This window comes from Panthera leo, chromosome B1 (genome assembly GCF_018350215.1).
Source record: "Panthera leo isolate Ple1 chromosome B1, P.leo_Ple1_pat1.1, whole genome shotgun sequence".
Taxonomy (NCBI): domain Eukaryota; kingdom Metazoa; phylum Chordata; class Mammalia; order Carnivora; family Felidae; genus Panthera; species Panthera leo.
In genome coordinates, this window is record NC_056682.1 from 160,814,668 (window position 1) to 160,842,471 (window position 27,804).

The 27,804-nt window shown below is 39.9% G+C and overlaps 1 protein-coding gene across 2 annotated transcripts in view; it reads left to right on the forward strand.

Moving 5' to 3' along the window:
• Nucleotides 1-16,944: 16,944 nt before the first annotated feature.
• KDR (kinase insert domain receptor) overlaps nt 16,945-27,804 on the forward strand; it is a 46,254-nt gene continuing 35,394 nt past the window's right edge. For both annotated transcript variants that reach the window (XM_042936362.1, XM_042936363.1), the window contains exons 1-5: nt 16,945-17,292; nt 21,482-21,575; nt 23,555-23,751; nt 26,986-27,116; nt 27,347-27,515. In XM_042936362.1, coding sequence (XP_042792296.1) covers nt 16,965-17,292; nt 21,482-21,575; nt 23,555-23,751; nt 26,986-27,116; nt 27,347-27,515 — 919 coding nt within the window. In that variant the 5' untranslated portion in view covers nt 16,945-16,964. The remainder of the gene's footprint in view (nt 17,293-21,481; nt 21,576-23,554; nt 23,752-26,985; nt 27,117-27,346; nt 27,516-27,804) is intronic.

Below are 27,804 nucleotides of genomic sequence, written 5' to 3' on the forward strand. Positions count from 1 at the left end.
AGATAGATTTTTTTTTTTTAAACAGCAGTTTTAGGTTCACACTAAATTGAGCAGAAAGTAGAGGTCCCATATACCCCCCGCTTCCATGCGCAGCTTCCCCCACTATCAACCTCCCAGCCAGAGTGGTACATTTGTCACAAATGGCAAACATTGACACATCATTACTATCCAAACTTCCTAGTTCACATTAGGGCAGCACTTTTGGTGTTGTATGTTGGATGGGTCTTGACAAATGTATGCCATGTATCCACCGTTATAGGACCATGCAGAATTTTTTCACTGACCTAAACAGTCTCTGTTTTAAGAGGTCCTTCAAGTGATTCTCATGCATGTTAATATTTGACAACCATTGCATTATATGATAATATATATGATAGAATTTGTTAAGTCATTGCATTATATATGATAGGATATCATATATATATAATAGAATAAATATATATAATATAGAACATATTATAGAATAATATATTATTATTTTAGATAGAATAATACAGAATATAATATAGAGTGTGTATATATATATATATATATATATGATAGAATGTGTTAAAGCTAGTTGAAATAGCCAAGCAATTAAGACTGTCTTAAGTCGCACATCTACATTGAAGTTATAATTGATTTATCCTACTCTCCTCTCAGTACATATTTGGATACTAATGACCAGTCCAGTCTTTAAAAGAATTGGGAACTCTCAGTGTCTAAGCCTCTGCTTCCCTCTTTGCTCAAATTTTAGGACACCCTCCTCTCTCAGCATACTAACTGGAAAGTATGATAGAGCTGTGGAAAGGACACTGATTTATTTTTAAGAGGAAATATTGTATTATTGAAAATTTCATACATGTACCAAAGAGCAGAGACAAGTGTAACAAATCCCCATATACCTATTGCTAAACTTATTATAATAATTATCAACTTGCAGCCTATCTTCTTTTATTTACATTCACATTCATCCCTCCCTCTATCCCAAATTAATTTTGAGTATCTAAGATAATAATACCATTTCACTTGTAAATATAAATGATACAGAAAAATAGAAGAAAAGGGAACACTTCCCAACTAATTTTATAAGACTACCATTACCATGATAATAAAACCAGAGAAAGATATTCCAAGGAAAGTAAACTATAGACCAGTGTTCCTCTTGAACATGGATTAAAAAAATCCTTAACAAAATAATTTCAAATCATAGCTAGCCAAATGTAAAAAAATAGCACATCATATCCAAGTGGAATGCAAGGTTGGTTCAACATTAAAAAATCAATCAATGCAATTTGCCAGTACAATCATATGATTATCTTAAATAGATTCAGGAAAAGCATTTGACAAAATTCAACATCCATTCATAATAATTTCCAATAAATTATGAATAGAGGGGAACTTCCTTGGCTCTATAAAAGGAATCTATGAAAAATTTATAACATTATAGTTAATAATAAAAGACTGTGCTTTTTTCCTCATGTATGGATATGAGGTAAAGATGCCCTCTTCCATCATTTCTATTTGACATTACATAGGAGATGCTAGCCTAGGTAATAAGGCCAACAAATAAAAGCAGAAACGTAGAAATAAAACTGTCTTTATTCACAGAAACATGATTATCATAGAAAATTCCAAAGAACTTACCAGAAAGCTACTGAAACTAACATGTGAATCTAGCAAGGGCAGAGGTTACAAGGAAAATATAAACATTAATTGCACTTTTTATATAGTAGCACAAAATAATTATATATTAAAACTTAATAGTATTATTTACAATGGCATCAAAGAACATGAAATCCTTTGGGATAAATCTATCAAAATATGATCAAGATTTGGATGCTGAAAACTATAAAGCACTGATGAGAGAAACGATACTCAAATCCATGATGATCCCCAATGACCTTGATCTCCTGATATTCAAGCCCTGGTATTAATGTCCTCCCACAGTGAATAGGGCCAAACTACGTAACTAGTAGGATAGTGTGCACATGACAGTGTATGACTTCCAGTTCTAGATCATAAAACACACTGTGGCTTCCACCTTGCTATCTTGGATCTCTTGCTCTAGGAAAGCCGACTTCCATGTCATGAGGACACTTCCGTAACCCTATGGAGACTGCCAACATTCTTCATACTGAAGAGTCCTTCTTCAGTAGTCATGTGAGTGAGTCACATTAGAAATGGATTCTTCAGCCCTAGTCAGACCTTCCCAGGACGGTATCCCTGGCTGACATCTTGACTGCAACCTCTTTAAAATCCCGGAACTAGAACCACTCAGCTAAACTACTCCCCAACTCGTGAACCACACTCATGAACAACAGAAACTTTGCAATAATGAATGCTTATTGTTTGAAGCCACTAGACTTTGGAGTAATTTGTCACGCACTGATAGAAAACTAAAACAGCTTTTGGTGCCTAGAAGTGAGGTGCTGCCATAATAAATATTTTAAAATGTGCAAGTGCCTTTTGAACGGGATGGTCAGAAGAGGCTGTCAGGACTTTGAGAAGTATATTAGTGAAAGCCTAAAGAATATTGAAGACATGATCCTTCATTCTGTTAATGTGGTGCACCACATTAATTGATTTTTGTATGTTGCAACATCCTTGAGTCCCAGGGATAAATCCCACTTGGTCATGCCGTATAATCCTTTTAACGTGCGGTTGAATTCAGTTTGCAAAATGAATTTCACTTTGTTGAGGATTTGTGCATCAATACTCATCAGGGATACTGGGCTGTAGTTTTCTTTTCTTGTGGTATCTTTGTTTGGCTTTGAGATTCTATCTTGGTTCATCTGGCACCAAAGCTCCCGGTCCCTCCACTATAGTACTATACTTCCCTTTTAAACAAATATGGAAGACTGGAAAGAGAAAAATGTCTTTAGGACTGGCCATTCAAGACTAAATATTCCTATGTTGCTCCTATAAGAAATTAATTAAACAAGTATTATTGGCAGCCTTTACATGTAAGTTAATGTGAATCCCCTATATATTTTGAGGAAACTCCTCCCTTCAAAGTCATGCAGAATATATTTTAAGGAATTTCCCCCCTTTCCAGTCATGGGGATAGTTATTTAGGAGCTTATAATGAATAAAGGACCTATGCTGAAGAATTGAACAGGCATCAATAAAAAAAAATTGCAACCAATCAGCCAATATAAAATAAAAAATATAATATAGACCAAACCTTATATATTGAAGCTTTCCCACGTAAAATTTTTGTTAAACCATTAAAATATATACATGTAGGAGGAATTGTATTTTTTTTTAAAAAAGGAATATTGATGACATTGGAACAAAAGCTTACTGGCATTTGAGAATGCTGTCAATGTGAGCCTAAAGGAAAATATTGCTGGACATTAGAGGCAGAAAGTTTAGCAGAAAGATCTAAGATGTCTCAGAGCTTATTCAGTCAAACTACTGAGCTTCTGGGGCACCTGGGTAGCTGAGTTGGTTGAACATCTGACTCTTGATTTCCGTCCAGGTAATGATCCCAGGGTTGTGGGATGAAGCCCCATGTTGGGCTCCAGGTTAGAGGTGGAGCCTGCTTAAGATTCTCTCTCTCTCTCTCTCTCTCTCTCTCCCTCTGCCCCTCTCTCCCACTTGTGCTCTCTCTCTAAAACAAATTAAAAAAATTTTTTTAAATAATTCAAATAATGATCATAAAACAGAACAACAACAACTGAGCTTCTAAGAAACTTCAAGGCTATTATTTCCCAGCAATCTCAACAGAAGCCCAAGGTAGAGAAATACTCACCTCAAAGAGATTCGTGGATGTGGATTTTGACGAATAGAGTGAATCTCAAGAAGCGTTGTAGGAGAACTACACAGTGTTTAAGAAAATTATGTCGGCAGAAATATTGCCAACTTAGAAAGATATCCAGTTACTATTCAAAATTCTTGATTGTTTCGTAATTTTAATTTCTGTCCACTTAAGGACACAGATTTGTGAAGCCAAAAGATATAGATTTAAATCCCAGTTCTTCCACTTACCAGTGATGTTGGCTGTCAAAGATGCTTAAATTTTCTGAGCCTCATAGGATTGTTTTGAAGAGAAAATACAATAGTATATTTTTAAATTTTTTTTTTTAACGTTTATTTATTTTTGAGACAGAGAGAGACAGAGCATGAACAGGGGAGGGGCAGAGAGAGAGGGAGACACAGAATCTGAAACAGGCTCCAGGCTCTGAGCGGTCAGCACAGAGCCTGACGCGGGGCTCGAACCCACGGACCGTGAGATCATGACCTGAGCCGAAGTCGGACGCCCAACCGACCGAGCCACCCAGGCGCCCCAAAAATACAGTAGTATATAAAAAAAAGTTTGTACAGCAGGAGCATGATACATTTTAACTTTTAAAGTGAATTACTAATGATAATTTATGAGTCCTCTGAGGTCAAGATTCTGCTTCGGCATTACCATGGAACACAGGAGGAAAGAGAGAGAACTATTCCATTCCCTGTAGGCATAAGACCTTGCGCTTATGTTCACATTCTCTTACCCACCTGGGCAAATGGAATGTTAATAAAGACACTTGCAGATTAGAGAGGATGAGTATGGTCTTAGGCCGCTTTTTAAAAATTCAGAATTTATTAGCAAGTTTATTGTTACTTCAATTATAATGTAAAATTACAGGGGCGCCTGGGTGGCTCATTCAGTTACGCATCTGACTCTTGATTTCGGCTCAGATTCGTGGCTTCAAACCCGGCGTTGGGCTCCATGCTGATGGTGCAAAGCCTGCTTGGGATTCTCTCTTTCCCTCTCTCTCTGTCCCTCTCCCACTCGTACCCACCATACGGCCATACACATGCTCTCTCTCTCTCTCAAAATAAATACACTTAAAAAACTAAAAAAAAAAAATAACTTACCAATGAAAATATTCATAAAGTGTAAGAGTTTAGTGTAACAAATGAAATCTCTTCTCTGCCCCCATCGTCATCCTGGTCCTCAGGGGTAATTATTTTCAAGTTTCATGTGCGGCCTTCAGGACTTCTATGCATACATGTATGAAAAGGATTATGTGATTCTTGAAGAAAATATAAATCATCCATATTTTTCTTACTGAGGAATAATCACTGTGAAAACATGATGTGTAATTTTTTGTCTGTTTGCACACAAGCACGCACATACAGACATTTTAAAACTTGTTTTTGGACATTTTAAAACTTTTTGAAACACAAGCTCAAAAAGAATTTTAAAGATTGTTGTAGTCTGAGGTTCTCATTTTAGACCCTGGAGAATTCTTGTAACTGGATATAAGAGCCAGCACTACAGATCGCTCCCATTCATTGGGATTTAGCTTTTGACTTTAGGAGCTAGGCAGGGGGAGCTACATTGCATTTAGCAGTGTTTCTAGATCAGAGAGTCTGATTGGAATGATTCATCTTTGTTAAAACTCGGTTTTGGTGTCTGCCTCCCTCCCCACCTCCCCCAAGCAGTTCTTTCATTCAGTATAGCTTTAACAAAAAGCATAACTCAGAAAAAATGGGAGAATTGCTTTGGCAAATGTAAAAAGCTTATCTTCTGTTTGAAGCTAAGACCCGGAGAGTTGTAATTCTTTCTATCAAAATGAATTGTTCTTACCAGACTGTTGACTTCAGACCCCCACTTTCTTGGTATTTTCTTCAGCCATAGATAGGACCATTTCATGTAGTAAATATATTGAATTGTAATGTGAAATATTCAAGGGTGTTTTAAGACTTTCTAGTATTGTGGATATTCTTACTTTCGGAAGCTTCATGCTGGATCATGGCCGACACGTTAAAATGCACTTACATTTCATATTAAATAGATTTTTTTTTTTGCTACGTTTAGCTATTTTCTGTAGTTAGTTTTTTGTTGAATATTTTTAAAAATTATTTTGAGTTTGCTAAGAATAAGTTATTTTGTCCTGAGTCATACCTTTACAATTTCTCACATATTTTTGGTACTCTTTAGAAAGCTCCCTGTGACGATAGGATTCAATGGCTGAGGTGTTCTGGAGCTATAATGTTTTTGCTTCTAAGTTGCGGAAGAATATTTTCTGTCCTCACGAACGAGAGTTTAACAAGATAAGAATGATTAGAATCACATTCGAACACACAAAACAGTCTGTTGGCCAGGTTTTCCTCGTAGAGATTCTGATTCATTTGATGTAGGATAGTGCCAGGTACCAGTTTTTTCAAAGCTCCCTGGCCTCAGGAGATTCTAAGGTGAAGTCAGGATTGAGAACTCCTGGTTTGACATTGATAAATAGCCTAAGAAATGAATTAAGAAACAACATTTTGAAATAAAAATAAAATATATTACGTAAGTATATAAATAAATGTAAAAAATATAACATAAATAACACATAAATATATAATTGTATACAAAAAAATGTAAATATATACCATGTAAATGGTACATTTACTGTATACAAATAAATGTAAATATATACCGGGCAAAACCTCCTGGTATGGACATCTTGGGAAGACTCCGTCACAGTCACATGCTAGAAGAAATTCTGTGTTGCCCAGTGTGGCTGTGGAGAAGCACATGGCTCAAGACGCACATACAAATCTCTCTTTAAAAGTTCATGACTCATTGACTGAAGATAAGAGACTGGGTTGTATAATCTCTTGAGGGCCCCCATTGCTCTATGAGTTTCATCTCACAAGATGAATGGCATTAAGGAGTCAACTGACACACTGTCCCATGAGAATTATTGTTAGAAGGAACTCCAAATATGACCCAGCATTATTTCCTCATGGTTCTAATCTCTCATGGTTATGAGATGAAAGACATGAAACATTTGATATTGGACACTATGTCAGGAAGAAGAGTCTTGACGCACAGAGGATAGTTTGGGGTGAACATCTGAGATTGATTGATCCTCAAATATATTTTTCTAGAAGCCTAGTCAAGAGATGGTCAAAACTTAGATGGTCGATTTAATGTAAGAACAAACTAGAAAGAACAGATATGTTAGAAAAGAGTAATCGACAAGAGTGAGAGATGTTCTGAATGGGGGAGTTGAAAGACAAGAAGTAGCTTTTGTGACTATTTACCCAGGAGGTGTTTTATTGAGTGATGAACAAGTGTAAGAGTCTTCTCTTATGTGTAACTTTGGATTCATTCTGCTCTCACTCAAGCCCTGGTTCTACCACACAAGCTACATGGTATTAGGCAAGTTAATTAACCTCTCTGAGCCTTACTTTCCATATCTATGAAATAAAGAGAGTAATAGTACCTACTTTGTAGGTTGGTGGTGAGGATTAAATGAGTCAACACATATAAAGTGCTTACAACAAGGCTGACACATGGTAACTTAGTAAATGTTGATTATTGCTATGATAATACCATTGGATGAGGGTGATGTATTTCAGTGCAAGAATGAAAAGTCATGTCTTCAATTAATTGGAAGTTTAGAGAAAACAATTATGAAAACTGCACTAAGCCTGACCTCTATCTCACAATATGTTGGGGAAGACAAGACACACATAACCCAAATAAATCTGATGTAAAGTAGAGTATCACATACGCTACAACAGATACTGAATAATGGGTTCTTGGAGCATGAGGAACATTGTCATTGGTTGGTTGTCTCCTTAACAACCATTCCCCCTTGCTCTTTAAAAATCCTTGAGATTTTTCTTTCAGAAATAATCCCTTCTCCATTTCAATGATATGTTTTGATGTTATCAACCCCACTCTGAATTGCAGGGGTGGACTCTAATTGATCTAAGCCTACTGGCATTCTTCCTGCCTCCTCCGACCTGAATGTTCAGGTCCTCCCATCCCTCCATATCCATATGTTGAAATTCTTACTTCCAAAGTTGACGGTATTGGTAGGTGGGGTCTTTTAGGGGTGATTAAGTCATGGGGGTGGAGCTCTCATGAATGGGATTAGTGTTTTTATAAAAAAGATCCCAGAGGGCCCTCTCAACCTCTTCCACCCTGTGAGGTTGTAGCAAGAAGATAGTTCCGTATGAAGCAGGAAGTGGGCCCTCCCCAGACATCAGCATCTAGAACTGTGAGAAATAAGTTTCTGTTGATTAAGAGCAACCCAGTCTATGGCGTCTTGTTCTAGTAGCCTGAATGGGCTAAGACATGGCCCCTGGTAACTGGTGTAGGGATGTAGGCAAATAAGATGCACGGAGACACTTGCTGAAGACAGAGTCTTCCTCAGTATTTCTCAAGCACTTCCGGCAAAGAACTTTCTCTTTCTACAGACAGTGTGTTGTGAGGATGTGCAACCATTTTTTTTTTTTTTCACAACTATGACGAGACTCTGAGAGTAGGATTGAGAAAATCACAGAAAAATGGCAGGATGACACACTGAGACTCTGGAAAAAGTATCTGAAGCCAGTCTAACTTAATGCGACATGATCCTATACATTTAAGCTAGCTCAGGTTGGCTTCTCTGTTGCTTGCAACCCAAGAAGTCTTACTGTTTAGGCAAAGAGACAGTAATTCACATGGGCAGGACAGGAAAGGAAGGAATGGAGGAAATTTTCAGGGCCTGGTTTTGAAGGGATGCCAGCCTCCTACGGGCAGATACCGGAATGCAGTACATTCCAAGCAAAGAGAACACCTTGGGCATAAGCCTGGTGGAGATAAGAGACTATAAGACATTTTCTGGAAGTAGTCAGTGGACCCTGTCTGGCTGGAATATACAATATGTATGTGGTATACTGGAAGGTAACCTGGAAAAACAGGAAGCAGACAAAGAATGAAGCCTTTGAACACCAGGCTTAGGGTTTGGGGCTTTATGCTGTGTGTAAATGCCAACTGTCAAAGATAAAAGACAGCTAAACCTTGTGTTTTAGAAAGATAACTCTGGCAGCAGAGTGATGGATGGATTGGAATATTCCAGGACAAAGAAAAAATGGTCATGAATTCATGAATCAGGGCAGTCTGATGAACAAAAAGTGGGGGTGGAATATGAGAGACGTAAAGAATGCAGACCAGATTGAATTTGGGTGGAAGGGGAAAGGCAGGGGAATATTCATGCCTGCAAGATATGAAGTATAAGTGTCTAGAAGGACTCTGCACTTGAGAAAGCTGGAGTAGAGAGACAAAGAGTTCAGTTTTAATACATTGAATTTTAGAGACCGGTGGAACATCCACTTGGAGATGTGTAGGAAGGGTTGGAGATGAGAGTCTGGAGTTACAGCAGGAAATCAGAGCTGGAAAACATAATTTTGCAAGTGATTCCCACAAAGGAGATAACTGATGGCACAAAGGAGGATGAGATCCCTGAGAAAGTCATGGAAAAGCACACAGGACAATGACCAAAGTAGATATGGAGATTCCCTATGTTTAGGGTGGAGCAAAGGAGCCCACTTCCCTGAAGGGGGTTGGATGGAGAGGTAGGCATGTACAGTATTAGGAACGTCCAACAAAGGCAGAGCTTCAGCAGGGGGTGGACAGGGGAATGGATGGTGTGGAGATGCTGGGCAAGGTCAAGACCTAGAAGAAGCTATTGTGCTTGAGAAGAGAAGGTGAAGGATGACCTCTGCTCTTTCAAGAGCTTCTCTGATGAAGGCAAGGTAAAAGTAATAGACCACAAAGTAGCTTTAGAGAAAAACAGGGTCAAGCTGTCTTAGGGTAAGAAAATGTATGTGTTTTTGTATACAATCCAAAGACCATTTTAATGTCTAATATTTTCGATGTGTTGCTTTGTTACTAGACTCATTTTCTCCACATCTGGAACTTCTATTTATATTATGTGGTCAGATGCATGAAATGACTCCCTTATGGCCTTTCATCTGCCTATAACCAGCCTGACCAATTTTTGGATGATTATCAGTTAGATCTGAGTTTGTATTTTTTATCTTATTTAAAAATTTCCCTCTGTGTGAGGTTTTCCTTGGTGAGTTGTTTCTTTCTTTCCTTCTTTTCCTTCCTTCCTTCTTTTTCTTTCTTTCTTTCTTTCTTTCTTTCTTTCTTTCTTTCTTTCTTTTCTTTCTCTTTCTTCCTTCCTTCTTTCCTCCCTCCTTTCTTTCTTTCTTTCTTTCTTTCTTTCTTTCTTTCTTTCTCTTCCTTCCTCCCTCCCTCCCTCTATTCTTTCTCTTTCTTTCTTTCTTTCTTTCTTTCTTTCTTTCTTTCTTTCTTTCTCTTTTATGTATACCAAGGTAGTGAAGAATTAGAAATGAACATTCAGAAACACTGCTCAGAGAATTTTTGTTTGTGTCTCAAGGGACTACTCACCAATGTTTTGGAAAGTCTAGAGACTATATTTATATACAAAGAACATAAAACTTTTCTGCTGTCATTGACTAGCTCTTAATGCTGGTGAGGTGACATTACTGGGAAACACTCTCTTCTGTCAACATGTGAATAGGATTTTTCACGTTTGCAAACACATATAACTAGGTTGGAAGTGTATACATTTTTCCTGTGAAGGATGAGTGACTTGTAACAATTCTCTGGGAAACAAAGGCTTTTTTTTTTTTTTAAATTCACTCTTCAGTTCTTGAAAATTTCGATAAGCTTTCAAAGGGCGAGATGGTCTTAATTCACTGGAAAATGGTTACAATCTGCAAAAGGCACAGACGTGAAATTCAAATCACACATTTCTTGCACAGAACATGCAAATCTAATAAACACTTTTTTTCTTTCCCTCATTACTCAAAATCAAAAACGAAACTCCAGTCACCACGGCTTAATAAATTAAGACCTTTTTCATTCTGTTTGTGTCTATGCTGCCGTTGTAGAGTTCTCCTTATGTCAACGACTCACTCTCTGTAAAGATAACTGTGATGGATACCCAAGAGGCATGCGATTCTAGGGAGGAAAGCAAAGCAGAAACAAAGACCACCAGAAAAGAAAATGACAAAAATTATTTGGAATTTGTCCATGTTATGAGAAGTGAGTATGCACAGACGCTGTTAGGTGCTGACAATGCAAAATGAATTTGATCTAATTTCTGCTTTTGAGGGAGAATCATTCATATAAACATATGACTATATTATGTATGATATATCATATCATATAAGTGCTGTGTGTACATAGGACAAGGAAAGAAATTTCCTAGCTCTGTGAATAACAAAATATTATTTTGTCTAGGACAAAGTATAAACTCAGTATAGCTCTGGATATATTTATTAAATGTATGACCATTATTTAAATGTGAATTTAAGGGGCACCTGGGTGGCTCAGTCGGTTAAGCGTCTGACTTCAGCTCTGGTCACGATCTCACGGTTCATGAGTTTGAGCCCCGCATCGGGGCTCTGTGCTGACAGCTCAGGAGCTGCTTCGGATTCTGTGTCTCCTCTCTCTGCCCCTCCCCCACTCATGCTCTGTCTCTCTCTCTCTCTCTCAAAAATAAATAAACATTAAAAAAATAAAAAAAATAAATGTGAATTTAAGAATGATCATGTAAGATACATACTACATACATAGCTAGCACATATAATTTTCACCCCATAGTTTCTTTGACAATAGCTCTATTTAATTAGACATATCACCGTAAGTCTGTAGTAGACAAGATATATTTTATTAAATAAGCATCATCATCATGGATTTCACCATTCTTATTAAAACTTAGCAACCATTCTTTTAAAGTTTTATTTTTAAGCTTATTTATTTATTTTTGAGAGAGATAGAGTGTGTGCACATGAGCGAGCAGGGTAGGGGCAGAGAGAGAGAGGAGAGAGAGAATCCCAAGCAGGCTTTGTACTGTCACAGAGCCCAACGTCGGTCTTGAACCCACGAAACCATGAGATCATGATCCAAGCTGCTTAATAGGCTGAGCCACCCAGGAGCTTCTTAACAACCATCCTTTTAAACTCAACTACCTGCTCAGGTAAGATTTAAACCCTGCCTATTTCTTCTGGGAAGATTTCAATCGAAGAAAACAGCTGAACAAAATACTAAAACATACCACTTGGGAAGGACATTTGAGCTGCGTAATGAAGGTTGAATAAAGGTTTCCTAGGAGACTAAACGATAAAAAAAATCCATGATGGAAAAGAAATGCCCCAAATGCACAAATGGTTATGTATATAGGAATAGCTACCTTTCTTTAGAGGAAAAGATCAGTGGTACAGAGGTTGGGTAGAAAGTGAAGATCAGTCAAGCTGGGGCTCCTGGGATGGGTGATGGGGAGATCTAATTACCTGCCTTTCATTCTTTCTTGGTCATTTGTCTGAGAGTGATTCTCTAAGTCACCCTTGGCTTTCCATCTGCTCAGGAAAATGGAAGTGATCATCCTAGAGAGGCTGAGGAAGCCACTGGTGTTGACTGACTCAGCGTCATCCCTTGGAAGGGACCTGCCCTCAGTAAGAAGCTGTATCTATGTGCTTGGAGGGGTCTGCCTTAAATGTTTAATACCTCTCTGTCTTTCAGTTCTGATTCTACCATTTGTTGTTGAATTTTAGAAGAGTTAAACCTTGTGAATCTCACTCCTCGCCCCTGCCACAAGCCACTATGAGACTAATTACAGCATCTTCTACATTGAGATGGCCTTCTTACTGTGAACATTAAAGTAAGATAATCCAAGGAAAGTACCTGGCACATAGTAAGTGTTCCCCAAATCTCTTTCTCCTTCTCTTCTTTCAAAAAAAATTTTTTTTTACGTTTATTCACCCTTGAGAGACAGACATGGCAAGAGTGTGGGAGAGGCAGAGAGAGAGGGGGACACAGAATCTGAAGCAGGCTTTAGGCTCTGAGCTGTCGACATAGAGCCTGATGTGGGGCTCGAACTCATGACCTGAACTGAAGTTGGACATGTAATTGACTGAACCACCCAGGCGCCCCTCCTTCTTTAAAAGCCCAAAAAACATCTTGACTTTTATCAGGTCATTAACTAATGGTGAGCAAACTATACATCAATTGTTTGCAAACAAATAAGACAACTTTTTTGGCAAGACTTTTAGGAAGGCAAAGGAATACTCAAGTAGTTAAAAATAAATGATTTCTTGTTTTTACTTTTCTTCTTCACTAAGAATTGCTAATAGCGCTTGCTGCCCTCTTGGGAAGTTGTAAGGATAAAGCAAGGGATGAAGTATTCCGAACAGTGCCTGCTCAAAGGATGTGCTCAATGAGTGTTGTCAGCTTTTGTTATTTTCTAACTTCCGTGTCTGTGCTGTGTGAATTTTCAGTTAATTATTTGAATTCCCTGCATGCTTTCTACATGTAAAAAAAGTGTTGTATTAATCCTTATGTAAGATCTAATAAAAAACTATATGGGATAGTTTCAGGAGCGCACATAGACATCTATATTTAACTGGGATTTTTCCTTTGCAGGTGACAACTAATGAAATTCTGTTTCATGTTTCACAAAAAGGATGAGGAGTTTGCTTTATTTTATTAGGATGTAAGACTTTACGAATAAAACCAACCACTGATAGGAATATGCAATAGGATATTGCGTATTGCATATGCATATTGCATATCCACTGATAGGAATAGCCTGCTTTGTGGTGCCATAGCCTTTTTCCCTCGAACATACAAATTTATTTTGAGTTTAAGTTAAAGATACAAGTCACACAGACGGTGAAATAAATATAAGTGTGTAAGGAAGGTGAATGAGAGATGAAGGGTATGATAGTCATGAGTACTGACAAGCTATGAAATCAAGCCAACATCTGGCAAGGTCGTCACAGGCTCTGGTAAGTTACAGCATAAATGAATATTGGAAACAAATTAAATGAAGTAAACACGAGAAAGTGTTATGCAAATATGTAATCAACAAATGGCAGTATTTGAAAATAGAACATAGAGTTGATCTTGATTTATATTTTTTATCTGTAAAAGTAACACTTTCTCCTTTTGACAAAGTGTTATAGAAACATACGAAGTAAAAAGTGCAAATTCTCATCCATCTGCCTCTTTGCCTCAACCGTTTCCTAGAAGTAATGTCAAGACACCGACAGTGGAAAAGTTAGTGATAATGTAATAGATCAGGCATCAATTTGGTTATAGCTACTTAAAACAAATTTTTTTTTATCACAGCAAATTTTAAATATGTAAAAGTAAAGGGAATAGTAAAATGAACCCATACATACTTGGCATCCAACTTCCACAATTATTAAACTTTGGTAGTCTTACTTTTTAACATATGAAGTCCAAAATACTTGTGGTGCCAGAACCAAATTTGGCATCACAGAGTATAATTTATGTAGGGTGCTCTGGTGATACGAACAATGTATATTCTGTGTACACAAAACCCAAAGAAGTGGCTGGAATACAGAGCACTCCGTGATTAAGTTAAATTTGCCCTGGATGGAGCTACGTGATGACTGCTCATTTATGCTCATATTGCCTTTATTTTCACCATTGTCACTCTAGTCTCTATTATAGTGCTAGCACATAGTAGGTGCTCAAAAATGGCCATTGCAGATTAATGAGCCTTATTTGCAGTGTAGAGCTCTGTAGCATGATGGAGGCCACGCACTGTGGTATGACTGACCTTCACAGACTGCTTCCCACTGTATCAGATGCTGACTATGTGCTAGGTCTGGGCTCACCAGCTGTTAGGTCCTATTCTAAGTGCCTTACATGCAGTAACTCATTGAATTCTTACCAAAAAAACCAACAAAGAAGGTACTATTATCATCCTTCATGTTTCATAGGTAGGCAACCAGTAAGTGGGTCAAGATCACATGGATAGTAAGGGGGCTTAAGTCCAGTTAGTGTGGCCCCAGGGTCTGCACTTAGTGACGCTCTGCTGCCTCACTCCCAAATGTGTCCGAATCCCATCTAGGAGCACTGAATACACTTGGGCACTTTGATAGGGGGGTGGGTGTACCTGTACTGCAGGATTAACTCACAAAATCACTCCAGTGGTACCACATAATGGGAGGGTGTTGCCCAATGACTAGACCTTTTTCAAAAAAAAAAAAAAAAAAAAGAGAAACAAAAAAAACAGACTTTGTCATTTTTCATGAACATAAGGCACTTCTAAGTACTGTGTGGGAGGGAATGTGGTAGACTGATTTCATTGCAACCCTGCCAAATTCTGGTCTTGTGACCATCAAAGACGCATCATTTCCTCTAAGACTGCTAAAGGGGGCTATTACCATGGGCCTGCAGGTTCTGGTTTGCATTGGGAGGAGACACTATCTTCCTAAGTGAGACCTGGAAGAGGAAGTGTCATGAATTGTAAATAAGCCTGAGCCTAAAGAATTGTTTGGAGATAGAAATGGAAAGAAATGGCCTCCTTCAAACCAGTTTCCACCCCCCGCTCCCCTTGCCCTCCCCCCACCCCCATCCAGCTTTGTCAGGTCCTGCTTTATTTGCTAAATTTACTAGCAGGAAGGGAGGGGATTCTTTAAGGATACTCCTGACTCTGACAAATATAATTACCTCCTAGATTAAATATGAGTACATCTCTACAGTGGAGCATCGTGTCACTATTAAAAAGAATAAAATGGAACCTTATGGGTCAATGTAGAGTGAGCTTCAAGTTCTAATTTAAAGTGAAAGATGTCAACATGGTATTTATACCAGAGCCACCCTTGGCGATACACCTATACCTATATGTGCATAACATTTGCTTGGGAAAAAATAAAAAGGTGAAAGGCTTGACTCTGCTGAAGAAGGGCTTTTCAGTCTCAACTGTTTCATATGATAAGAAATCTTAAGCATAGACATTCATTGTATTTCAGAATTAAAGTGTTTCAGTTGTCGAGCCTGCAAAGCAGAAGAGTAACTACAGCAAATATAAACATAGAAGAAGAAAAGCAACACTTCACGGTGTATATTTCAGGAAGCAGGGTTTGGCCTAGATGCAGAAATAATAATTCTACCTCTCCATCTCTCCTGAAGAATGGTGCCTTAAGACAGAGGGATCTGCAAGATCCCTATTTAATGAAGTTGGGTGTTGTTCGATGTCACTTGCTAAGTATGGGGAGGCATGGAGAGAAAAGAAGGGAAAAAAATGTCTAAAGGAATCTGCCTTCTCCAAACAGCTCCACAAGGAGTCGACACATGCAGAGAGAGTCGTGTGAGGAGAGGTTTGGTAAGCTGTTCTGGATGCCCCGGGTCTGGGACCAGGGAGCATTCTCTTCATTGCTTCAGTGAAGCCGGCCTTCTTCTCCTGGGCCTATGGGTATCTTGGCTAGGAGCTCTGTTCTGGAAAGGGGCCTGCTCAAAAGCCCAGGAAGAGTCATGGAGTCCTTGTCAGGTAACACGGTGGACAAAAGCCCTTTCTCAAGGAGAACGTCACTCACTCACTCACGGGTGGGTGGCTCTCATGCCACGATGCTAGGGCCCTGGCTACCGACAGCTCCCTGGAGTCCTGATGCAGGTTTTTGGTGAAAGCCAGGGTCTCAAATTTAAATGCCTTTGGGGGCTAGGCTGGTAACTTAAAAACATTTGAAGCTGCCAGGTATAAGAGGAAATAGGGGGAACTTTGGAGAACTGAGCATGTGTATATTCTGACTACAGACATTCAGATTCAGATTTTTAAACTACAATTTTGCTGGCCAAGCAAAACACTCAGTACTGGCTGGAGTCACTGCCTGCCGGTTTGCGATCCTGCATTCGCCTGGGTTCTGTATCTGCTTTTCCCTGGTTGCTTCAACCTGCTGCTGCTGATCCACAGCCTGTCGCCCAGTCACTACGGGAACGCGCGGGCGCTGAAGACGGTCCCAAATTCTGGCGCGCCTCCTGAAGGCTCGGTGTCCCTCGCCTGCGCTCACGGCGCTGTCCCCTCCTTCTGCACCCCTACCCTCATCTCGGAAGGCCTCAACCTACTGAAGCTTGGAGTTTCTCAGAAGCCGTTACGGGCTACATTTTATCTCTATGGAGATAAACAACGGAGTTGTTGCACCTGGGACGTTCTGCCTCGGGCGACCCGGGGCCAGATGCAGTCCCAGGCCAGCGGGGAGACGGGGAGATGCAGTGGGCAAGGGGAGCCGGGGATCCAGGCCCGGTACCCGGCTGAGAGGCGGGACCTGCGGCAGAGGGGAGCCCCTCCCCGGCCCCGCCCCTCAAGACCCCGCCCCCAAGCTCTAGAGTTTCGGCCTCCGCTCCCACCCGGCACTGAGTCCCGGGACCCCGGGAGAGCAGGCGGTGGATGGTTGTGTTTCCTCTGCCCGCGCGGGGCATCACTTGCGCGCAGAAAGCCCAGAGCTGTAGCGCAGCCGGGATTTCCTCTCCTCCTGGCACCCGCAGACGCCCCTGCAAGTCGTGGCCGGAGCCAGAGCACCCTCCCCTTTGCGCCTCACAGTCCTGCGCTGCGGCGCGCGTTCCACCTCCGCGCCTTCTTCGCCGGCAGGCCCGGGGAGAAAGAACCGGCGCCCGAGTTCTGGGCAGGGCGCTCGGCGCGAGGTGCGGGATGGAGAGCAAGGCGCTGCTGGCCGTCGTTCTGTGGTTCTGCGTGGAGACCCGGGCTGCCTCTGTGGGTAAGGAGCCCACTCCCCAGAAGGAAGACGGAGAGGTCGGGTGCGGGCGGAGAGATGGGGATGCGGAGAGGTCCTGGAGGCCGGATCTAACTCAGACTCAGAGAGCTGGAGAGTTGGAAGTGACTTGACACTTTGTGGTTTTTCATTTACCAATGAGGAAACTGAGGCTCTTTGGTGGGCCCAAGATGATCCAGAGAGCCGGTAGTCTCCGGAGCGCAGTTCCTTTTCCACGACTTTGGTCTGCGACAGGGGCCTCGGCTGGAGCAAGTCCTGCGGAGCCGACACACCCTCGGGCTTTCGGGAGGCGGGGGTGGGAAGGCGGGCGCCCGGGGCTGGCAGGGGAGAGGTGTTCCCGCAGGCGGGAGCAGGCGCTGGAACGCTGTCCGGCTGGGCGCACCGCACTAGCCCGGACTCGGGGAAGGAAGCCTTGCAGGGAGCGCAAGCCGGTTCGCTCGGATCTAATCGTGCACTAGGCTCTGCCTCTGTAGGAGTTGAGCAGGGACCCCGGTGTGCCGTTCCCTTCTGGCTGGAACCCACAAACACACCCACTGTATGAGCTGCATTTCGGGGAGGGAAACTTTTTTTCCTTGCTTGGTGCGGGATGCCGCTCTCCTTGCAGAGAGAAGGTGAAATTGGGCTCGGACTCGGGATTGTGACAGCTTCCCAAAGTGTCTCCAAGAAACACTCACCTTCTTATGTAAAAGAGTGACATCTTTTAAAGCTTTGGTCTTTGGGATAAGCGCATGATCAGAAGTTCACGATCTGAAAACTTACTCTGCGGGACTCCGTACCTGGATACAGCGCCACTCGCCACTTTCCTTGCCACCTAAAATTTCAGTCCCCTTCAGGATTAGGAACACACATGCTCTTGGTGCAATGAATGTCTGTCTTTCTCTCTTCGCGTTCCCCGTCATCCCTGCCCGCTCTCTTCTCGTATCTCTTTTCTGTACCCACAGTTTGCGGATTTCCAGATTACCACTCTTTGGAGGGTGAGAAAGGAGAGAGGGTGGAGAAAAGGAAAAAAAAGGAAAAGGTCAAATGATTCAGGGAAAGTTCCTTATATTGAAATAAAAGAGTCTTAAAAAAGACACTCGTACACTGTTAAGATCATCTGTCTATAGTTATTGAATTTTCTTGATAATGACTTGGTTCATCAGGGCCAGCTTCGCCGTGGACACTCATTTGTCCCTGACAAGACGTCTCTCTCCCCCTTTACAGTGTGGAACATGTGGTTGTTCTGTATCCCACAAAGAAGTGAGTTGCTTCTAAGCCTGGGGTGTTTCATAGCGCAGCAGTGTAACTGTAATCGGGTTGCCCTGAATATAATGATGAGGTTGCCCTTTTGGAGTGTGTGACTTACTTAATTGGATTGGACTATAATTGGTGCCATCAAATTCTAGAGACAGAGGCACTGTTGTTTTTCCTTCCTGTCTTTGAGCTGGAAGGGTAATAGCACACATGAATTAATTTTGGTTAGGGGATTTGAACATAGAAGGGCTTTTTATGGACTAGCAACATATGCGCTTCTTAGAGTTATTTCTTCAGAATTTCTGAAGAGCGGAACTTAAACCTGCCAATGAAAATGAATGAAGCTTAAAGGAGCAAAACAAATTGAATGTTGGTTGGTCTACGGATATGAATTTGAAATTATCATTATTGATACAGTCTAGCTGAAAAAGATTTTTGTTGTGTGCACGTCTCTAGAATAGTGTGGTGTTGTCTTAGCTTCCTGTGAATGGAGAACATATCTTTAATGAATTTTTTTAACATAAGAAAGTGTGGCTAGAGTGTGAGATAATCTGTGACGATAATTTATGAGAGATCTTCAAGAACTCTTGTTTTGGCTGTAGGGTGAACAGAACTATTTAGAACTTTGCCTTTTACTACCATTTTTTTCCCTCACATAAATGTGCCCAAATAATGGGCTCTTTCTCATTTGGATCATTGTACAAATTGTTTTAAGTTACTGTTTTCAACACGTTTCTCAACCTAGTGCTTCCCAGTCATGTTTGATATTTGTACGCATCCAACTGAGTTGTTTTCATTTTCCTTTTCTTAAACAAAGTGAGACTCCATTGTTGGGAGGCTTTTCTATTGCTTTTAAACACGTTGCTTTATTGTTTGTCTACTTTGGGGCAATTATTTCCTTCCATATTGAAAAATGCTATGCTGATTAACTGATCCTGATATCCCAGATCAATAGCTGTCCAAGAGGGTCCCGTAGACCATGTATGATCAAGTCACCTGAAATACTTGTTAAAATGCAGATTTGTAGGGCTAGGGATATCTTACACATCCTAAAGTTTAAGAATTACTACCCCAAACACAAGTCAGTACCAATACCAATTAGTTTCTGAGATTTATTGATATAACTTAATTTCTGGGTTTTTTTTTTTTAAAACAAGGATATTGATCAACAAATCTACAATTATATCAGCAACTATTTTGCACATCTGGGTGAGTGTGTAGAAATATGTGTGATCAGTTGTTCATTTTACCTGTAGCTGTTCACACTGGGGCCCACAGATTCAGTATATTGGGTATTTGCACTCAGTATGTGCTCATTCTGTTTACTCATGCTTTTTCATATTTGCTAATACTGTCTTATTTACCCAACAAGATCAGTGCCAGTTTAGGCTTAGAGAATCACCGGTTCTCTTTTGAAAATTATTTATTTATTTATTTTGAAAATTCTAGTGTAATTAACATACAGTGATATATTAATTTCAGGTGTACAATATAGTGATTCAATAATTCTATACATTACTCAGTGCTCATCATGATAAGTGTATTCTTAATCCCCTTTGCCTATTTCATCTACCCCCTACCAACCATCAGTTTGTTCTCCATATTTAAGAGTGTATGTTTATTTGTCTCTTTTGATTTTCCTTGTTCATTTGTTTTGTTTCTTAAATTCTACGTATGGGTGAAATCTTTGGTACTTGTCTTTCTCTGACTTAGTTCACTTAGAATAATACTCTGTAACTCCATCCATGTCCTTGCGCATGGCAAGATTTCATTCTTTTTTATGGCTGAGTAATATTCCTTTGTATATATACCACATCTTCTTTATCCATTCATCTATTGATGGACACTTGGGTTATTTCCATATCTTGGCTAGTGTAAATAATGCTGCAATAAGCATAAGGGTGCATGGATCTTTTTGAATTAGTGTTTTCATTTTCTTTGGGTAGAGACTCATTTGTTCTTAGCTGATGCGACTTAAGGACCATATTAAGATTGGTGCTTACCCAGCATCCATCACTTTTTAAGGTGGTGTTTTGGAGATCTGGATATTAGTTAAGGCCCTATCATGGTGGGCAGTTTTTCTTTCTCTGACAGTTTTTCAATACTTACTAGCTCTTTGCATTTTGTTCACAGAGAACTCTGTTTTTTCTTGTTGTGGAGTGACCCATGGTGAGAATCTGTCCCGTTGTATTTGTAGGTAAAGACAGCTTTCTTGTGTTACAAGCTTGGTATCAGAAAGCTCAAAGTTTTGTTTAATAAGTTGAGATTCCTCAATTGTAATTCATTAGCATCATACTTTTTTAGTCTCATTCTCTGAGGAAAAGTATATTAATGGGCATGTTACATGGACACTGGCAAATGTTCTCTTTTCCTCAGTTCTTCTCATCTAGTTTTAATGTACCTACCATCTTCCAACTCATTTACCAGAGGAAGGGCACTAGAAAATTGATAAAGGAAAATGAGACAATGTCAGGGGCACTCCTCCCCCCTTCAGGGTACATAGACGAACTGTATAGAAATCTCTCTAAGTAGTATTCATTAATCAGCAATTTAGTCAAATGTGTGCATCCTATGCTTTATAAGAAATGTCAGTGGGTCCTTCCCCAAGGGAGTGAGATCATCAGATGAAGGTTCATTTGGTTTCAATGTCCTATATCCTTTTGTAAGACCTTGAAGTTGGCAATGCAGGAAAACAGGAACTCCACCCTAGCTCCGTGAATTGCAGAACTTTTGTGTTGGTTTATGACCATCTGCCCATTCTTCCTGTTATGACACAGCTTGTGAACTTTTACTGGGAATGGTGAAAAGTAAATTCACAGTTTTACACAATGAATTGCTGAAGAGGCCTTTTAAAGTATAGAGTGTGCATTGTTTATAGAAGGTGTTTCCTATTGGGTCTGACTCAATGGCAACTACATTCATTTATTTAATTTGTTTCTAGGTTTGCCTAGTGTTTCCCTTGATCCACCCAGACTCAGCATACAAAAAGACATACTTACAATTATGGCTAATACAACTCTTCAGATTACTTGCAGGTAAGGATTAATTTTAGATTCAGATTTCCCGTGTTAAGTAACTCAATGTTTATTGAGGGAAAATAATTTCCTTAAGCAGAATTATAATAGAGATGTAATTATACATGATGAGGTTTCTAATAAATGATTTAATAATGAAAAAATGAGAACGCACTTCTCCCACAATTTTTGTATGATTTTGCTGGCATTTTTTTCTGCTGCCCTCTGCCAACACACACACACACACACACACACACGCAGAATAGCACCTGGCATATAGTATATAATAGACGTTCATTAAATATTGGATAAACAAGTGGAATTGAGGACTTATCCTTAAGGGATGCAGTTGAAGGAATTTGGGCCCTATTTATTATATTCAGGATGGCTCTTGGACATTTTATTTTATGGTTTTCCGAGAATTTTATTTTATGATAAAATTATGACTGGGGTAGCAATTTAATATTCAACCATTAATATTACTGAGTATGTGTTCTGCACAAGTAATGGACTTCATGCTTTGGCTTGATGTGGTGGAATGCCTCTCTTCTCATTTGGTAGCAAGAAGTTCTGCGCTTGATTTTTGCTAACTGGGGAAGCAGGCTTCTTTGAAAAGAAGAAGAAGCATTTAAGTTTGTCTTACAGCCCCTGCCCCAGAAGGAAAGGTAGAAGACTTTGGTGTTTAACGTAGCGACCCAGAGGCTTTGTAGGAACCTCTCAGTGTGTCTTTGGCAGAAACAAACAGGTGGAGAGATGGCTGGAGGGGATGCTGCCCTTTGAGAAGAGAGCTGCGGGTCCACAAAGAATCTTGGGCAGCTTACCGCCATTGAGAATGCTTGATGAACACCAGGTGTTCACCACAATGACACAGATCTATTTTAGACTGCAGAGGTGTAAAGGATACCCTTGTCCCCTTATCAAGGGTGGGTCACCAATACCCAGCCCTCGAGGAAAAAACACGGTAACAGTGCTATTTCTCTAGCTTTGCTATTTGAAGACATATTTCTTAGTAGACTTTCCTTGTAACCATCCTCAATAACAGAGGTTATTTAAAATCCCCACAGATCCCTCATTCCCTTTTAAAAGTCATTCAAAAAATTTTTCTTATGTCCTAAAAAAGCTATGGAGTGTGTTAAAGTAACTTCATTAATGTAGCTGCAACTTCATGGAAATTTCAGATTCTTTGAAAGAAGAATCAATGATGTTGCATTCTTCTTTATGTGGACTGTCTTTCATAGGGCTTTGCAGGGAAGTGCTGCAGTGAAAATAACCTTTGTTTGAATGCAGCCTGCGTAAGATCTACGAGGCTCTTAGAAAGTTGCACCCTCTTCCTTCAGAGCCTCACTTCTTACCGTCCTGTGTGCCCACTCTTATCTGACCACTCTGGCTTCCTTGCCATTCCCCTGATACTCCAGATACTCCTGCCCCAGGGTCTTTACGTTTTCTGTTCCCTCTGCCTGGAACACTGTCCCTCCTTAACATTCAAATGGCTTCATCAAGCCCCATCCCTCCAGAACTCTTTACTCTTTGCATATTCTATATTTGCTCCATAGTACTTATCACCGCCTTACATTTTATTTACACCATATATTTTACTTACTTTTAAAGAATTTCAGCTTTAAAGAGGTTTACTCACTAAGTCATTGCCTGTTTCTTCTAACTACACTAAAGTTCCATAACGGCATAGATTTTTGTCTGATTTGTTCACTGCTGTATCCCCAGACTTTGTCAACATGTGGCACATAGCACATGTTGAATGAATATTTGTTGAGTGAATGAGTTAATTAATAGTAAACGCAGGAATTCTTATCAGTGATGTCTGAAGCTGAGTTCATGGCTTTTTGTCATTGGTGGCTCCAGCCTGTCATTGTTGGTAAAAAAGGCTGTGAATCTGTCTGTTGAGTTTATAGATGTTTGAGAACCAAAACCTTCTGTTTTCTTAGAAACAGTCTCCTAGTGTGGCATTTCACATGAATACTTCCCTGGAATTAATTTTTCAGGGGACAGAGGGACTTGGACTGGCTCTGGCCCAACAATCAGAGTGGCTCTGAGAAGAGAGTGGAGGTGACGGACTGCAGTGACAGCTTCTTCTGTAAGACGCTCACGATTCCAAAAGTGATCGGAAATGATACTGGAGCCTACAAGTGCTTCTACCAGGACACTGACGTAGCCTCGGTCATTTATGTCTATGTTCAAGGTAAGTGGGTAAATGGAATTCATTTCCCAAGTTGATTTGCCAGTTATAAAACACAAGAGGCACAAAGCAGAGTTGAGTACAATGGAGTACAACAAAAGGCTCACTCCAAAGGCTGTCTGCCAACAGGAATACACAAAATTCTCTCTCAAGGCTTCCCCCGAGGATAAGACTCACTGATTTGTTCTGGAACTTGGGCCCTGTTGACATCTCTGTTGCCCACTTGGTGTGGTTCTGATCTTTGTTTCTGAGGGAAATCTGTGTTCACAATTGGCTACGGGGATTTATACAAAGCCTTCTGATGTTTGAGAAAAAGAACCTGCAGTCCTTGAAAAGGAAGATTCAGGAGTGAGTTATGGAGAGGTTTCAATGGAGAGATACGTTATCTAAAACAGGGTAGGAGATTTTCCCAGGAATGCACCGGGAAACAGCCAAGGGCGCTGAAGCTTTTTTTCTACCTAAGAACTTTTCTTTTCCCACTTCTACTTTGTGAAAAACAATTTTCATCCTCTTGTGCAAATGAAGACACTATCTCAAAGAGCATTTCGAGGACAGTGTTTCTTTCCTTCACTTGTGTGGTCTGAGATCTTGGATGATGTGCCACATCTTTCTAGAGTTTGCAATTTGGGATTGACATCATGGAGGTCAATTTAACATCCATGTAGAATAAAACACAATGTTACATGTATTAAGTATTTATGATATAAATGATTTTTTCTTTTGTGTTTCAAAAATCTTACACTACCTTAATTTTCCTATGCAAATCTAGTTATAATCCTGTCAGATAATTTTGGGGAAGGTAAGTGTTATGTAGTATTTTGCTTGGATATACTAAGTATTTTCCTTTACAGTGAAAATGAGCTGTTAAGACATTTTATTTATACATTTATATATATTTTTTATATCCCAGAGGATTTGAGGCAGGTGAAGATGGTTTAGACTTATTTTCAGAAGCATCTTTTACAGAACAGGAATTTCATTAGCTTTGGGAAACACACTTGTGTCTCTCCATTTACATTTCAATAGTTCAGTATGGTCAGTGCAATGGAAGACCGGAGACTACATCAAAATAACGTTATGTCACTCCTGGACTGCACAATATTTGAGAATTATTTTTGCCCAGTGTAAGCACAGTCCAAGGTAGATTTCTGTGCCCTCCTCCTTCCTTTGCAGAATTTGAGAGAGACAGGGCTCAGATCTTCGAGAATTTCTGGCTCCTTTTGATCTGGCAGTCTTGGGAGATCAGGCTTTCTCAGAAGATTGCAAGGATTTCCTGCTTTTGGCCTGTCTGGAAGTACTACAAGATGAACCTCTCCCATAATATCTCGTTATTTCCTTCTCCCCGAGTCAGGAAACCTGGAGACATGTGAAAATTCATTTCATGAGTTACAGTAAATATTTTATTTTGAGAGGATGGGTGGTTGTTTGGGTTTCTTTTGTTTATTTCCTTTTTTTGGAATACTGAAATACAATTGATTTACTGAATAGCTTTATTCTTACGTAAGGGGTTAACTTAGCTTCCAAAGACTTGTTCTGTAAGCAAGCTTGGTAATATTTCATAGCATGTGGCTAAAAGGTAGGTAATATTAAGAAGTAGCAATCTCTGGCACTGTTTATTTGTGCACTGCCTGTCTTTGAGTATACCATTAAATTCTGCTTCCTGTCTAAGTCTAATGTTCTAGGAGGTGAGCGGTCCAAGATTTTGGTCATGAGGTTTAACAATGAGAGAGAAAGGATTGAAGTATTCCCTATGGAAAGCCCTTTAATGCCCCCCCCCCCCCCATCCCTACCTTACTTCCTTAGTCTTCTGACCCCATTCCCTCCAGCAATGGATGGAGCCAGGAAGTGGGTCTTGGCCTCATAAGATAATGGGTATGGCATGTGGTGGGCTGGATTGGCTGCCTTTCTGTGCTTTCCAGCTGGGAAGGAAATCAAACCTCTGCTGTTGCAGGGAATTAGCTGCCTTTCTCTCCTTGGTTTAATTAACTCTTTCTCTACTTGGACCAACCACCCTGAAGGGCCCCGTAAATGCTTGATCACGTTTGTTGGGCATAGCAGTATGAACCATTATCTCTGTGAGATTTCAAGTGCAGTTTCACACCACGGTGACTCTATCTCTGGGGAACGGAGTAGTTTCCCAGCAGTGTATTAACATTGTATGAACCGGGGCACCTGGGTGGCCCAGTTGGTTAAGTATCCGACTTCGGCTCAGGCCATGATCTTGCAGTTTGGAGTTCAAACCCCGCGTCGGGCTCTGTGCTGACAGCTCAGAGCCTGAAGCCTGCTTCAGATTCTGTGTCTCCATCGCTCTATGCCCCTCCCCCACGTGTGCTCTGTTTCTCTGTCTCTCTCAAAAATGAATAAACATTAAAAAAAATCAAGAAAAAAACCCCCATTCTATGAACAATGTTTGAATGACATGAAAATCTCCTTTGTTTTCTTCCCACTTTTTGCCACGGTGGCTTTTTGAGTTTTTGTCATTGAAGATATTAATGACTGCTGAAATCTAAGCTAAATTCAATAACCACTGAACATTATTGTATAACTAATCTTATATCTAGTCTTCACAGTCTTAAAATACTCACATAAATTTTTCTCTTGAGTAATTGAATCCAAAAATGGTTAGTTATTTTCTGCTTATTTTAAAGATCCTTTGGAAGCCATTAGTTTATTTTCATGGTACTTAGACATTATTTGCCTAAAGAAAGACTATGAATTCTTTTTAACATCAGTAAAACTCAGTAGGTAAAGTGTACACATTTAACTTTAAAATTACTTTAAAATTAAAAAAAATTACTTTAAGATTTATGTACTTGAAAAACGTTTAGTGTGTATGAGGAATGCATATGTGTATATGAAAGTATTTATGAAAAATGAAGTATGCTTCTTCATTTTGAAAAACATGGTACTGATCAATCTGTTTAAATGTGCAGCCTATAAAATATACTCCACTTGTTGACGATCCTAGGGAGAAGAGTCAATTTTATTCTGGGAGTTTTCTTTCAGATTTTTCACACACACACACACACACACACACACACACACACGCACACACACTCCGACAGCCACATATCCCTGGAGCTGGATAGTTGCCAGCAGACCAACCTGTGGATTCCTTTGCCTGGTGTGAAATGTCATTCTTAATCGTTCACTTCTCCGGTTAGAGTTTATGAACTTGAAACAAGACCAACTCTTCTAGTGAGTACCATTAACAAATGGAATTCGATTTTCTTTTAGATTACAGGTCTCCATTTATTGCTTCTGTTAGCGACCAACATGGCGTTGTGTACATCACTGAGAACAAAAACAAAACTGTGGTGATTCCATGTCTTGGGTCCATTTCCAACCTCAATGTGTCACTTTGTGCAGTAAGTTACATCTTCTTCAATCATCTCTCATATTTTCATAATAAAAAGGGCAGCCTCTATATAATATATTATCAATCATGTGTGTTAAAGATCCTTTGGGAAGGGCCAACGTGATAATAAATAAAGCCGATTTGTATTCTTTACTGATGAATTCTTTAGTGATCATTTTACATGGTTTTCACTTTTGGGTAGCACTTCATTCAATATTTGGCATTTCTTTCTCTACCCAGAGGTATCCAGAAAAGAGGTTTGTCCCTGATGGTAACAGAATTTCCTGGGACAGTAAGAAAGGCTTTACTATCCCCAGCTACATGATCAGCTATGCTGGCATGGTCTTCTGTGAAGCAAAAATTAATGATGAAAGTTACCAGTCTATTATGTACATAGTTGTGGTTGTAGGTAAGTGGACAGTTTCTTTCCGTATCATTAATATTAGACATTAAAGATTGGCTTCCTATATTAAGATCTTGAAGATTAAAGTATAGGGGGAAGGACAAGGGATATTGAAAAAGATATTAATTCAAGATCTGGTATGGCGCAATTCATTATATCTGCTCTTCTCTACCAAATAAACCTCTGTGCAATTGAGTTTTTCGCCTCTCTTGCCAAGACCAAGGATGGAAAAGAGTGTTATTATCGGAGCGTATTTTATGGAAAATTCAATGTTCAAAGCATTGCTTGGCATCCG